Source organism: Zonotrichia albicollis, chromosome 17 (assembly GCF_047830755.1).
Source record: "Zonotrichia albicollis isolate bZonAlb1 chromosome 17, bZonAlb1.hap1, whole genome shotgun sequence".
Classification (NCBI taxonomy): domain Eukaryota; kingdom Metazoa; phylum Chordata; class Aves; order Passeriformes; family Passerellidae; genus Zonotrichia; species Zonotrichia albicollis.
The window spans coordinates 8,540,275-8,554,943 of record NC_133835.1 but is presented as its reverse complement, the minus strand read 5'-3'; the positions used below and the strand labels follow the sequence as shown (position 1 = coordinate 8,554,943).

Genomic DNA, 14,669 nt, shown 5'->3' with positions numbered 1-14,669 from the left:
CACCCATGCTCTGCTTGGACCAGCACCAGCCCCCCACCCCAGAGCCAGCCCCCAACACCCATACGAAAACACAACCTTTATTTCTAAGGTTTGCAACAGCAAGTCCTGGCAGTGCAAGGTGCAAGGACAGAGCCAGGTCTGCCCTGGCTTGCTGAATAGGCACACAACCAACCCCACCTGGGAGACTCCTGGGGAATAAATACAGCAATCACAGGGGCAGCAGCACCTGCCCACCCAGCTAACATCTGTCCTTGTCTGGTCCTGCACACTGAGCACCCTGAGCACTCTGCCTTGCGACACACAGCTGGAATGGAGCCATGGGGCTCAGAGCCTCCCACTCTGAGACTTTATGGCAACTGTGCTCTCCTCTCCCACCCAGCTCAGGGCTGGCAGAGCTGTTTGAGGACATGGAGAACGTGGCTGGAGGTGCCAGGGGCACAGGGCTGTGGGGAATTGCAGAGCAGGGTCGGCCTCAAGCGCTGGGCGTGATGGAAGAGCTCCCGAGCGAACACCGGCTCCACCTGCGGAGGCACAGAATGACAGAGGATGGGCACAGGTCCATGTCCCTGCCTGGCAATGGTCCCTGTGCCTGGCTCAGGGGTCACCAACCCCAGTGGGAACTCACGTGAGCCATGATGAGCTTCTGGAAGGGGTGCCCAGCTCTGGTGGGGTATTCCTCCCCGAAGCACAGGTAGATCTGGTACTGAGGCAGGAGCTGCCCGTTGCTCAGGTACTCCCGCACCTCTGCAAGACACCAATCTTGTCAGGGGACACGGGGCCCTCACAGCCCCCATCAGCCACAGCAGGGCAGGCCCTGACCCTCTCCCCAGGGGATTGGGGTGTCCCAGGCACTTACGCTGTATGTACTGCTGCGTGTCCAGCAGCTTGTAAGTCCTCTCCCTCTCCAGCTTGTTGGGCCAGTTCCTGTGCGGGGCCAGGGGCCCGTTCCAGTACACCCTGCCCTGGCACTGGCGCTTCATGAAGACCCCCTCAGGTGCCACCCAGAGCAGCACCCCGCGCTCCAGGTGGGGCAGGAGCCTCTCCAGCACGTTGGTCATGCAGGCCACGCGGCCGTGGCCGCTGAGCACCTGCGGGGGGGGGAACTGGATCTGCTCCATGCAGGAGGGGCCGTAGAGGCGCTCGCTGTCGGCCGGCACGGCGCTGGTGGTGATGCGGCAGCCCTCGGCCGTGCGCGTGGTCACCTCCTTCACCAGCACGTCGCAGTAGTAGAGGCGGATGTGCAGCCAGCAGTCTGGGGCAAAGGGAGGGTCAGTGCATGGGCAGTCTGGGCTGGTGGGGTCACACAGGGCATTGCCTGCGGCATGGCTCCTACCTGAATTGTTGACATCCTCCACAGGGAGGTAGGACTGGGGTCCGGGAAGAAGCTGGCCATGGGTTGGGTTCCAGCCATAGAAGACTCCCCTGACAAGGCACCCTGGACCAGGGCAGAGATGAGGTGGTAAAAGGACATGGACAATTACCCCAAGGGCTCCCAGGCACTCTACTGGCCCAAGCCCCTGGGCCCACACTTCCCACTGTGTTTGCCCATTATTTGGCCTCATCATATCCCCTAAGGGAATGGCTTTGCTGGGATAGGGTGGGAGCCCTCAGCTCCTACCTCAATCCCCATAGGTATTCCCTGCATGAGTGACAGGAGAGCAGGATCCTGGCAGAAGTGACCACTCCCTGCCCCCAGCCCCATCCCACCGAGAGGGACCCTCCTCACCTCGCTCGGTGGGGTGGCCAGAGAGCCAGGGCTGTGGAGAGACATGGGCACTCTCCAGCATGTCCTTCTGGCTTTCCTCCTTCTTCGGACTCCCTGCAGTGCTGCCCTGGGGGTAGGAGCAGCTTTGGTGAGGGCTGAGCTGGCACTGGGGGATCCTAAGCCAGCTCCTTCCTCTACGATGGACCCCATAAGCCAGCAGATCCCCTGCCTGGGTCTGGCAGTGTAGGGCACAGGGGGCCCTCTCTGAAGCCCCCGTGGGACAAATGCAGGCAGTGTGCAAGCAGGGAAGCAGCTGATGGGTGAGGGGGGGATTTGAGGGTCCCACCTTCTCCCCTGCCTGGATGGCACAGGGCAGGCTCACCTGCTGGTCCTCACTGCCTGGGGACTGTGTGTCACTGTCCTCTGCAGAGAGCAAGAAAGAACGGGTGAACCCCTGGCAAAGGCAGGAACAGCCCCAGGGAAGACAGCTGGTGTCAAAGGAGTGGGGAGGAAGGGTAATGGCTGTGGGGCACGGGGCTTGTACAGGCAGGGTTCAGGTATGTTCAGCTATCAGCCCCACATCAGGCACAGGAGGAGGGATGGCAGGGACGTACCTGCATCACAGGCTCTGTCAGTCACGATCTGGTACACCTTGTAAGGCTCGGAGATGTCCAGCTGGCTCCGCTCGGGCACCTCCTGGAAGTCGGTGCTCTTGTTGAGGGCGCAGCGCAGCCGCGTCTTCCAGGTGGAGGGGTCGGCCTTGTCCGTCCCTTCGTGGTACTTCCCCTTGTAGATGGCCCAAGCCTGAGGGACAGAGGGTGCCCTGTGCTATGGGGGTGCCACAACCTGACCCCGGCTCGGCTGTCCAAGGGGGTCCAGCGGGGTGGGGGAGCCGGGGCTGTGTGTCCAGGGGATTGCGGGAAGCTGGGCGCTGCGGGGTGCCGGGGGAGCACACCGGGAGCCCCGGGAGGGTGCACGGAGCTGGGCAGTGTGTGCCAGGGGTGTGCATGGTGCCAAATCCCAGCGCTGTGCACAGAGCCAGGTCATGGAGAGCCCTGGAGGTGCACATGGAGCTCGGCTGCACAGGTAAACGGGGTGAGCGGTGCCGGGGCGCGCACGGAGCTGGGCAATGGGGAGCCCCGGGAGCGCACACGGAGCCCGGGGGCCATTCCCAGGGCCGGACGGGGACCGCGGGGAGCCCGGGGTACCTTGAAGAGCGCAGCATCCTCCTGCTGCCGGTAATCCTGCTTGGCCGCGTGCTTCCAGGGGATGCGGAAGAGCGTTTTCTGCCGGTTCTCCCAGCGCAGTCCCGGGTACCGGCCGCTGTCGATCTGCGCGATCAGCCACTCCTTCAGCCGCATGGGCGCCCCCGGCTCCGCCATCGCGGCCCGGCGGCGAAACCGAAAGCGGCTCCGGCTTTCACTTTCCCTTTCCCGGCACACGCCGGAGGTTCTGGCTGCCCCAAGGACGGGGGGGGGACGGTTCTTAAATTTTTTTTTCTCTGCTCCACTTTTCCCCGCGCAGCAGCGTCAGATATCCGTGTTCAGGAACAAGTGATGTCGTAATTGGCGGTTACAAGATGGGGAGAGCTGGAGCTAGTGCCTCGGGGTGGGACCCCCAAAAAAGGCATCCCCGAGGTTTCAGATCCTCACAATGTGTGCACCCATGTACACCAGTGGTGATTTTAGCCTCTTCCCGTTGTTCACTGGCTCCTGCAGAGGCTCTGGGTGATTGACTCCCACCCCGGGAAGTGCCCTTTGTTAGGCAGAAGGTGGGCGCCCATTCGCGGCTCTTGCCTGGGGCTCCAGCCTCTTCCTGCCGTTCAGAACACAATGTGCAGCTCGCACTGGTAATTTACATACCGAGATACCTGCGCTAGGTGTATTTCTCAACACACGCACCCTGCACTCGTGGGGGGGGGGCAGGCACATTACATCCACGGGAGAGAGAATAAGGCACCAGATGCTTCCCTAAAACTGTCAGGTCTCCCACACTCTCGCCGAAGGGGACAAGGGACTCTACTCCCTTTACTTCCCGCGTTGGGGACCCAGCCGGACACATCCCAGCTCCAGGGACTGCGTCCTCCCATGGAACCAGCTGCTCGCTCCATGGGTGTGGGGAGCTGCAGGGAGCTGCGGGAAGAGCACGGGGTTTCCAGGGTGGTGTGAACGGTCACATGTCACCATCTCTCAAATCTCTCCTCTGCTCTACTGCACACATCTGCCTCGTGGGGCTCTGAATGCCAGGTCGAACGGGAAATGGGTGGGAAGGGTGGATGAGCTGTGCCAAGGGCTGCCGGGACCGGGGTGGGACACATCCTGCACCAGCTCACATTGGCCCCCAGCAGGGCACGGGCTGAGTCACTGGGCCACCCTGAGGTGGTACTGTTGCTGGTTCCTCTATCACTGCTGCAGAGCTTCATGTGGCTGTGCAGGGAAACCCTGCTCCTCTGCCCGGCTGCTGCCCCCCAAGTCTCCTTTTGCAGTCACCCAGGTCTCCTTTCCTGCTCTGAGTCAGAGAAAGTCACCTCCGGCCGAGAGGAGGAGTGAAGTTCCTGAGAGCTACTGGGGCTGCAAAGTCTCCAAATGAATAATCCGTGGCAGAGAGCCCAGTGCTGGGCTTTCCCAGAGGATGTGAGGACAGGGCACAGCCACGTGGCGCAGAGGGCACATGGGGCCACGTGGGGTGTGCGAGCGAGCCCCACTGGCAGGCTTTTCTCTCCTTTCTGAGCCTGCCCGCGACCCCTTTGTGGCAATGCGAAGCCCAGGCACCACCTGTGCCCTCCCTCTGGGCGAGCTGTGGGGCCACGTTCTGGGAAAAGGGCCTGGGAACTGAGGGACAGAGAATCCACATCCTCCCCTCTGTGCCTTGGGAAGCAGCGCAGCGGCAAGGAGTCACTGCGCGGCCTGATTACATCCAAGGCCGGCAGATAATCGCAGCCGCCGGCTCGTTTGTCAGCCCAGCCAGCCGGGATCAGTTTTATCGGCGGGGATTTCATGTGCTGTGGCAGCCACCCGCTGACGCAGGACCCGCGGGATCCAATTACCCGGGCATCAGCGGGGAGCTCAGGGGCCACATTCCCCACTGTGTATTCCTCACCCAGCTTCTCCCTTCCTGGGGAAGGTGAAGCTGCTTAACCCTTAAACTTTTCATGCCCAAATGAGCTTCAAAAGGCAGTCAAACATTAACTCATAGCTAACCCTGCCCTTGCCCGGGTTTTTCCAAGCTGTGTAAATCACATCTGCCAAAATAAATACATTCTGCTGTGCTGTGGAGCTGGGCTGGAGAGCCCTGTGGGGTTTACAGTGGGAACAGGGGAATCTCTGGGTGCAAACACCTTGGCATAAGGTGTCCCAGTGTGAGAGGGTGCAGCTGTGCATGGGGCATGCATCCATCCCAGATGTGCATGGGGCACGCATCCATCCCAGATGTGTGATCCCCAGGAGACAGAGCTTCAAGGTTCCTTCCAGCTGCCAGCATCTGCCTGCTCAGCTGGGGGCTGCCTTGGGGTGACCCAGGCAGACTGGGAGCTCCACCAGGGGTTCATCATCCTTCACTGCTCCTGCACCATCTGCCATGGGGTCCCACTCTCCTTCCAGTTCCTTGCAGGCTCCTCTACCCATTCCCTCGGCCCCAGGCCAGGCTGTCCAGCAACCTTTGACCTCCTCAGCCTGAAGACTCCTGGATGGACCTTGTGCTCCTGGATCCAGTGAGTGGAGAGGCTAAAGTGAAACAGGCTCCAGGTGAGCTCCCATGTGCTGCTCCCAGCCTCTCCTGGAGCAGAGCTTGTCCCCTGAGAGCCCTGCCCTGGCACTCACATTTCTGGCCTCCCTTGTCACCTTCCCACAAGGCAGCACGGTGAGCCCTGTCCTGGCATGCCAGTGTCCCCAGCCCATTCTGGAGAGTGTCCAGCAGCAGCTCCAGACTGGTCCCCTGCTGGGACCTTCCCCCTTGGCATCCCCGTTTCAACCTGGCCATCACAGGAGAGTCAGACCACAGAGAAGGGTATTTATTACTGGGGAACATATAAAGTCTTTAAGCAAAATGGCTTAAGGCTCTGCTCTAGTGAGGTCTGGCCAGGTTAAATGCTTGGTTCCCACCTGTTACAGATTGTGCCCTGGGATAGGTGGGAATGGGGTGCAATGGATTCCTAAAGCTACAGTGCTTGCTCAGGGCTTGTGCTTGGCCAGTCTGGAGCTGGACCCTTGCCTGGAAGCCTGTGTGGTGGCATTACCTGCTGGCACACTGGTGTGTCCCTGCTCTGCAGCCACCGGGACGCTGGGAGCTTGTGCTGCTGGTGGGAAAAATGCTCTGAGGGGAGCACCGGCTCTCCTGTGCACCCTGAGGCCATGCAGTGGGTACCCAAGTGCTAAAGCGGTTGCTGGCAACACCTGGGCACTGGCCTGTGGCAGAAGAGACCCCCTCTGTGTTCTGCCCCAATCAGGAGCCTGCAGTGACCCAGGGACAGAGATCTGTGTCCCCAGCACACTAGATGTGAAGAAGATGAGCCCAGCATGTGCTGCAAAGCCCAACAGCGTCCATGAAACCTGCCCAGAGAGAGGGTGGCACATTCCCACCCCAGAAGAGAAGAAGGAGCTGGGCTTTGTGCAGGTTCCTGCCCAGTGCTCCCTGTCCCACTGTGTTGCATCTCCTTCATCTCTCCCAGGCTGTTGGGTGATGCTCACTGCTCTCCCCTGGCCTGGGTCACTTCAGACAAGCCGGGATGCAGGAGAACGTCCTCTTCACCCGCAGCAGGAAGGGACTTGTGCTCCTCATGTCTCTGGCTCTTGGGACCAGTCCTTGCACAGCTCCCTCTGTCCTGGACGCTCCTTCTCTCCCTGCTGGCAGCAAGGCCTTTATTTCTTCCTCATCATTGAAAGGGGACATCCCATACTTCTGCTTCAGATGCCTGCGGACCTGAAGAAGGAGCGAGAAGTAAAATATAATGCTGGTTTACAAGGGCAGGTCCAGCAAGGGGAGCAGGGAAGAAACCGAGTCCCCTGAGGACTTGTCCTTGCTCTGAGGCCCACGGCAGGCTCAGCCACGGATCAGGGCACAGGTGGCAGAGGTGAGTCCCACCTTGCGGGCTGCGCTGCCGCTGAACTCGGCCAGCTGCTGCCTGAAGCCGGGGTTGGGGTTGGCCACGGGCCGGATGGTTCGGATGGCATCCAGCACCTCCTGGCAGCTCAGCTCCGTCACAACCATCACGTAGGCAACCACCACCGTGGTGCTGCGGGAGATGCCAGCCAGGCTGGCAGGGGAAAGTGCAGAAGGGCTGGCGTTAGTGGCACACCCTGACCCCATGCTTGCCTCTTCCTCCACCCCTGTGCCTCAGATATTTCAGTTCCTCTTCCCCAAGGACTTGCTCTCCCTGAGGGCTGAGACCTTCCAAGGTCCTGGCCATGAGTGCCTATAAATACCCACTCCTCTACAGGGAATGGGAGCAGCAGCCACTGCCTGGCTGCCTGCCCCAAACCCTGCTCATCCCATGCACTCAGCTGCAGCAAAAAGCTGCCCCGGCTCCAGGACTGCCTGGATCCTGCTGGGTTTGAGTCACAAGCCACAGCCAAGGGTGGATCCTGGGTGGGTCCACTGGCACAGAGCCCTCTGGCACAGGCTGGCTCTGATCTGAAGTGAGGGGCTGGGGGCTGTGTCTGCTGAGCTGGGGGACACAGCAGCAGGCACAGGGGAAGCATTACCAGTGGACGAGGCAGTTCCCTCCATGCAGGCGACACTGATGGATAAAACTGATGCATTCCTTGAAGTGCCTCTTGCTAGCAGGAAAAATAAACCAGACAGAATGACAACTTAAGGGGTGGAACAGCATTTTTAGCTGCAGGCAGAATAGCCCTGTATGTTTGAGTTGTTTTAGGGGATCTGCCAGCCACTGCTGAGACCTGAACAGCTCAGTGCTGTTTATTCCCAAGGAAAGGTAGATTTGCCAGCTCATTCTGTGCTGGGGACACAGAAGGGGACACTGTGCTGGGGATGCACGGGGCTGCCCTGTGACTTGTGTGACTCATGCTGGGCAACGGGACGCTGGCTGCTTGAATCTCCAGCCACGCCTGTGCCCTTGGCTGGCTTCATGCCCTTTATGTGCTCTCCCCTCTCCAGACACTTCCTGGGGGGATGCTTGCTGCCCCTCTCCATGGGTGCTGCGGAGTGGCTGCCCCTCACCTCACCCCAGGGCTCACACCCTCACAGCAGCCACTGAACTGGGATGCTGTTGGGGTCCAGGGGTGGTCCCCTGCCCTGTGGCATCACATCTCTAGCCTGTGGGTCATTGTGCTTGAGAAGCTGTAGGGAGTTAGAGCACATGGAAGGTTTGAGAAGATGTGAGCCCTCATCTCTGGCCACCCTCCCACCTCCCTGCATGTCCCCACCATGCCCAGGGTACTCACATGTTGGCTTCAGGGGTGTCAGGCAGGGGGATGCGGAGGTAGGTGATGTCCTGGAAGCCAGAACAGGAAAAGGAGAAGCTCAGGCACTGCAGCCTGGGTGTCACACATGGTCAGAGCAGGGCTGGCAGCGCCTGTGCTCCTCACCCACAGCTGCCTACAGGGTTTTGCTTCCCCCACACAGCACCCCCCTGCATGGGGATGGGGCCACACTCTCCCTGGGGTGAAGGGCAGAGCAAGGGGACACCAGCAGCTCGTGGGAGAGGATGGGTAACAAGAGGAGTCTGGAGAGCTGGAAACTGTTTCCCGTCAGTGTTCAAGGTCGGGTTATAGTCACAAGACAGCCAATTTCCCATGCTGGGGGACTGCCCAGCCCCTCTGGGATCAGGGACCAGGGACCTCTCCTGGTGTACGTGCCATGGGATTCTCGGGGGGGGAAGGAAGATGCAGCATGGAAGGAGCTGCAGGAATCTACAGGGTGACATCTGGTGCAGGACCCTACCTTCAGCAAGGGCTGGGGGGATTCATGGATCGAAACAATGTGGGTGATCTTGTTCCTGCTTAGCTGCTCCAGGTCTTTGGCATCTGAAGGATAAAACCAGACATCAACATGTATTCATTTCCCACCCTTCTCTTCCCACAGTGCTCCCACTGCGCTACAGCCAGCCAGCACACAGAGCCTTGCTCCAGCAGATCAACTGCATCCCACCCCCACACGCAGCAGTGCAGACATGGGCAAACATGGAAACCTGGAATGCCAATCCCATGATCCCAAAGAGGCCTCTCCCTGATCCCTTCTCCTTGCTTTTCATGCTGGTTGAACCATTCCCACCTGCACAGACACACCCTGGGTCAGCAGGTAGTGTCCCTCCTGCCTGTACTTGTCCCCACTTTGGGAGGAGACGCGCCCTGCCCACACCTCCTTGATCAGACACACACACACAGCACTGGGACTGAGAGAACTGCTTTATCTTGTGAACTATGGGAGTGGAGCTGCAGCAATTTATATCATCTCTGATTTTCTGTAGAAACACCTAAGCAGTGATTTGCTGCTCTCTGGTCTGTTCTCTCTGCAGCTGCATGGACAGAAATGGGGTGTCCTTGGCTCTTTGAGGCAATCCCTGCCTCTCACCAATGCCTCAGCATTCTGGATGTGATCCTGGCCTCGAGTCCAGCACAGCAGTTGTTGCACAGGGAGGGGAGCGTGCTTGTCTTGCTGAGCAGCTTCCAAGTGTCTCCCTTTCATGCCACAACCAGCAGATGCAGCAAGCACGGCCAGAGAGGAGGGGAAACATATCCCCACCTCATTCTTTTGGGTTTCTAAACTTTCACGTGCTGTAAAACCTTGGCTCAGGGATCCAGCCCAGGAAGTGCTAACGGCATGATGTGAATTTTAATAGGAGTGAGTCTCAAGGGAGATGCTCTGCAGGGAAACTGCTCTGTGTGAGGAGGGAGATGGGGACTCACACACCTGCCACCTTCCCATCGGCCTCAGCAGGCAGTGACAGCAACTGGTGACACTGGAATCAAGGCTTACCAGGGCTGGAAAAGCTTCCAGTTGGAGGAGATGCCTCTGTGAGCTTAATGTTGCAGGCCTAGAATCTTGTCACCCTGGATTGCCTAGCAGAGTGATGAGGAGTGCTTGGATGGCATCAGGCCCAGCCCCAGAGCAGAGGCTGCTCACAGGAACCCCCCTGATGGCAGCTGGGTGTCCTTGTCCCTCTGCTCCCAGCAAGCCACAGCCCCCCCAGCCCAACCCAAAGCGCTCCAAGGGGCAAAGGGAGAACAAAGCTGCCACTCCAGTGACATTTCCTTAGCAATTCACACCAGTGGTTTTAAACTTGTGCAGCACTTACAGCAGGAATCCAGCTGGCAAAGGAGCCATCAGGGAGACAGGAGCATTATAAATGCTGGTTTGTCATGGCAGATGCCAACATTTGGCCATTAACTGTCCCCTGACAATGAAAATTCCTTAAAATAGTGACTTGGTGTGAGAAGGGGTGACTGTGACTCTGCCTCTAGGAAATTCCCTCCTGAGCATGGGCAGCCCTCTCTGGCCTCTTCTACAGCAGCAAAACTGGGGAGCATTACCCTGAAGTGCCCCAGTCCTGCTCCCTTGCACCCATGTGGCACCACCAGCTCCTCTGCTCCTGGCAGGGGATCCATATTTCCTCCTTGGCTTCTTTCCCCCATGCATCCCAAGAGCTCAGGGCAGCTGTTAAATAAGGAAACCATGCAGAGGCAGGGGTCTCTGCCTTGCCTTTCCCACAGTGTCTTCACTCCCACTACTGCCAACCCAAACTGGGCGGCAGAGCAGAGCAGGCGGTGGGTGCAGGCAGAGCAGTGGGTGCAGGCAGAGCAGTGGGTGCAGGCAGGATGTCAGGCAGCATCTGCAGGCAGGGAGACACCAGCTCAAGCAAGCCCCTCTCCCCAGCTGGAGAACACCTCTGCAGCAGCTGGGTTTCACTCACCAACGAAGTTCCCAAGGTAGAGGCCAGGAAGGATCTGTGGGACACAAGGGGAAGTGGCAATGTGAGCAGTGACCTTGTGCTGTGGTGCCCACTGTGCTGGGACCCACGCTGGGAAGCACTGACCTTGGCTGGAGGGGCCAAAGTTCTGGCATTGACATGACCATCCAGCCCCGGGGCAGGAATGCTGCTGAGGCAGCTGGAGCTGTGCATTCCCAGGGCTGCCACTGCCCTGGCATCCAGGATGTGGCCCTGGCACCTTCAACCACCTGGCACTGCACTCTCATGGGTGCTGGGAGCCAGACACAGCTTTTTTATTGCTCCTCTTGTTTATCATCAATTAGTCCTCTGCTGGGGTTTATTACCTGAGCTCAGCAAGTTGCATACACCTTTGTACAGCCTTGGACTATACCCATGACCTGTGCAAGCCCTGCTGCTCAAGGGATGGAAAAGCAACAGGCACAGAGAAGCTTGTAGGGAATGTAGCTGTCCCCCTCCCAGCCCTGAGCTGTGCTCCCCTCACTCTGCACTGCAGGAAGCCCATTGCTCACAGCTCAGGCACAGATTGCTCTGGACACCATGCTTTCAGCTCATTTCCTCTGGGAAATTCCATTTCTCGTGATGAAAAGATAATTACTTGACAAGGCCTCTGTTAACAGCACTGCAGATGCAGAAGCAGGACACCTTGCAAACCTTGTGAGCCAGAGCTATTTTATATTCCCCCTCACTCCCAGGCTGGGCAGTGAGTTCAATCCTGTATCCAGCCGGTTCTCTGCCAGTTTCTCCCTGCAGCAATATTTGGTGCTCAGGGCAGGTGGAGGTGATTTTCACCAGCACAGCTGGACTCACACTTGTCTCACAGCTCACATTTGGAAACGTTTCTCTCGATTGAACAGCTTAAAGAAAGGTTTGTTGGGTTGTCTTTATTGTGATTCCTGCGATTTTAGATCAATTTCCTATCGACGGGGTGCCTTTAACTCACAGCTGCGGCACTGAGAGGAGCGGGTGGGAGAGCGCCAGTTAGCAAGGGCAGCTCCCAAGGGCAGGACACTGAACCATGAATAAACAGCATGTGCCTGTCCCCAGCACCCTGCTGACCGGCTCCTCACAGGAGAAAACGGGGCAGCACACAAATAAAATAGTGCCCATCCCCTCTGCCCCATGATGCTGAGCCCCACGCACAGCCCAGCCCCGCTGAGCAGGGGGCGCGGGACCACCAGGCTGGGGGTCATAGAGGGCTCACAGCGTGCGCTTGGCGCTGGTTCCTTGGGATTAAAGGTGTTGGGAAAAGTTCCCCCTTCCTTGAAGGAACTCGCTGTGACCCCCTTCCCTCCACCTCCCCGAGCAGCTGTCAGCTGTCCCAGCGCAGTGTCCCTGCCTGTTTCACCTCCGGCGTTGCTCTGCCGGCAGATAAACAAACAAACAAACAAACAAATAAAGAGCCGGAGCCGGTGCCGGCAGGTGAAACGCCGCTTGGCAGCCGCCAGGTAAGGGTCCCCACCTCCGGCACCGGCCGAGCCGCCCGGGCATGGCCGAACTGCAGAGCAGCCGCCCCAGCGCTCCCCATGCGTTACCTGGCTCATGCCGTTCCCCATGGCCGACGGCGGGCGCCGGGGGTGGGGACGGGACGCGGCTGTCCTTGTCCCCAACGCTGCCGTCCTCCCCGTGCCCGGGCGCAGCTGCCGTCCCCGCTGCCTGGTCGGGTTTCCGTCATGAAGAGCTTGGCTCCCCCGGGGTCGCTGCTCGCTCCCAGCGCGGCCAGGCCGGGCCGGTGGCTGTGCCGGGCCAGAGGGCACCGCGGCCGCCGTTCTCCGCGGCTGCTGCCGAGGCCCTTCCCCGGCTGCTCCGGAGCTGCCGCGCACCGGCTGCTGCCTGGCCGGGAGCAGACAAAGGAGGAGAAACTCCCCCCCTGCGCCGTGGCGTGGGAGCACGGGGCCGCGCTGGCTGCTGCCTGTCGCCGCTGCCCGCGGCCGCACAAGGCTGCACTGTTGGGAGAAGAACAAAACCTTTGTCCTGCTTCATCAAGGAAGGTCTGTGCGGCCACGCGGCGAAGCGCCCGGCAGGATGCCCACCCCTGCCCACGCCGTGCCCACCCCTGCATGCACCATACCTATCCCTGCCCTGCCCGCAGCGTGCCCACCCCTGCTCGCCCTGTGCCCACCCCTGCCTGCGCCACTCCGCTCCCTGCCCTGTCCGTGCCCACCTGCAGCCAGGTGCCGCAGGATCCCTGCTCTGCCCGGGGAGCTGCAGGAGTGTCCTGGGGACTTCGCAGGGCCGCAGGATGGGCAGTGCCAGCGAGGAGCAGGGCTCGGGGGTTCCCCAGCAGCGCCTGTGGCCGGCTGCCCGCAGCGAGGGTCAGCGTGGGGGTCGCGGGGCCGGGACAGGCCGGGGATCAGGCCGGGGCCGCGGTGGCCGTGTGGGGGTGCGGGTGCCCAGAGCGCCCCCTGGCGCTCAACAGCGCCGTTGCCATGGGGACGGGCGCGGGCTCCGGCGGCCTGAGGGGCGGGCGGGGACCGGGGGTCGCGGCCCGGCTCGGAGCGGGGCCCGGAGCGTTCCCGGTGGGCTCCTGGAGGGTTCCCGGCTCTGTGTCCCAACTCCTGCACGTCCTCGGGGCAGCATGTTAAGCCCCATGCGCTCTGTGTGCAGAGGAGGGCAAGGATAGTCTCTGCTCCCCAAGCTTTCCACCGTGTATGGGGAGTATGGCTGGTATCTATGGACAGGTTTGGATGCTACAGGCATAATAGAATTAATTAGGTTGGAAAAGATTTTTGAGATTATGGAGTCCAACCTAGCACTGAACACCACCTCGTCACCCAGACCAGGGCACTGGGTGCTATTCTCAGTCTTAAACACCTCCAGGGACGGTGATTCCAGCATCTCCTGGCCAGCCCATTCCAATGTACAAACACCGACAGCCCTGTCCCCTCCTGGGCACTGTCTCCTGCAGCACAGTGGCTGAGCAGGATGTGATCCCACCAAGGAGCCCTAGCCCTCAGCAGGTGTGGATTTGAGCAGCCTGCTCTAGTGTAAGGTGTGCCTGCCCATGGAAAAGGGGTGGAATGGGAAGAGTTTTTAAGGTCCCTCCCAACCTATGGAGGCTATGACTCTATGGAGGGAGGTTGAGGGTGGTGTGTAATACTGGGTTGACCTGCAGTGCTTCAGCAGTGCTGTGGCTGAACTGCTGCAGGGTCACTGTGGGCAGCTGCCTGCCCTGGAGAGGGGGATGCTGGCGGCACAGGAAAGCTACAGCAGAAATGGTGGAACATGGACTGTAAGACTTGCTCTGTCCTAGCCCCCAGTGTTCATGCAGAGAGACAGAAAATTGACATTGATCCTCTTCCTCCACAAACAAAAAGCAGTTATCAGTAGTATCCATATTTATTTATTTTTCCTCTCAGAATATGTGGTGCAGTTGATCCCCAGAAGCTTCTCAAGGGCAATTAAAGCAAGTCATACTGTGGGAGCATTTGTTATGCTGAATCTTGTATTTTTCTTTCTACCCAGCTGAGTCAGAACAGCTGCTTAGCAAAGGATCTGAAGAGCTTTCAGAAGCAGTTAGAAAGGGAAGCAGGAAAGCCTGAGGCAAGAAAACGTGCCTTTATTCTGAAGACCCTCAAAATGCCTTCAGAGTATAATTTATTTGTGGAAGAATTTTGCAAGAACCCTGGCATCACTTGGGTTATGAAACCGGTAAGTGTGTGCTCTCCCAAGGAAAGTGAGAGATGAATGGGTGCCTTCGTTCTTCAGAGGGAGAGGAAAATATGCAGGAAACCCGCAGGAAGAATTGGGCAGAGCAAGGTAACGTGGAGCAGTGCTCCTGGCCAGGTTTCTGATCAACATGTACCACCAAAACACTGCTTCTTGTGTAAGATTTTATTTCAGCAGCCAAAAGTCAGCTCAGTTTATTTGTAGAACCAAAGTTAACTCAGCAGTGAAGGTATAAAGTGCAGAGCTCTGTGTGGAGGAACAGACTGCTCCCAGGGGTTCTGGCTGAGTTCATGCTCTGAAATCTTTCAGTTCAGCTGCAGGTGTGCAAGAAGGTGGAGGTGTGTGGAGGACAGGTGGCTAATTGGGCTTCTGGTTAACGAGCATTAGGGC

General features: G+C 59.1%; 1 protein-coding gene across 1 annotated transcript; it reads right to left on the bottom strand.

Annotated features, from left to right (window-relative positions):
- Positions 1-61: 61 nt before the first annotated feature.
- DUSP15 (dual specificity phosphatase 15) lies at positions 62-13,027 on the bottom strand. The gene is made up of 17 exons (XM_074553874.1): positions 12,775-13,027; positions 12,146-12,556; positions 10,575-10,608; positions 8,606-8,688; positions 8,107-8,156; positions 7,405-7,479; positions 6,785-6,956; positions 6,411-6,622; positions 3,737-3,837; positions 2,914-3,236; positions 2,320-2,509; positions 2,052-2,128; positions 1,727-1,832; positions 1,334-1,435; positions 857-1,252; positions 626-744; positions 62-521 (listed from the first exon to the last, which is right to left on the bottom strand). Exons 2-17 carry the CDS (start codon positions 12,164-12,166, stop codon positions 381-383), a joined length of 2,202 nt encoding a protein of 733 aa, XP_074409975.1. The 5' UTR covers positions 12,167-12,556; positions 12,775-13,027; the 3' UTR covers positions 62-380.
- Between the last annotated feature and the right edge of the window lie 1,642 nt (positions 13,028-14,669).

Bases quoted from the DNA above. Each gene is read 5' to 3' on its own strand.
- DUSP15 (XM_074553874.1), bottom strand. From the start codon at position 12,166: ATGGGGAACGGCATGAGCCAG. The intron at 10,609-12,145 runs GTAACGCATGGG...TGTGTCCCACAG, and splicing joins TGGGGAACGGCATGAGCCAG to ATCCTTCCTGGCCTCTACCT. The intron at 1,253-1,333 runs GTAGGAGCCATG...CCTTTGCCCCAG, and splicing joins GGAGGATGTCAACAATTCAG to ACTGCTGGCTGCACATCCGC.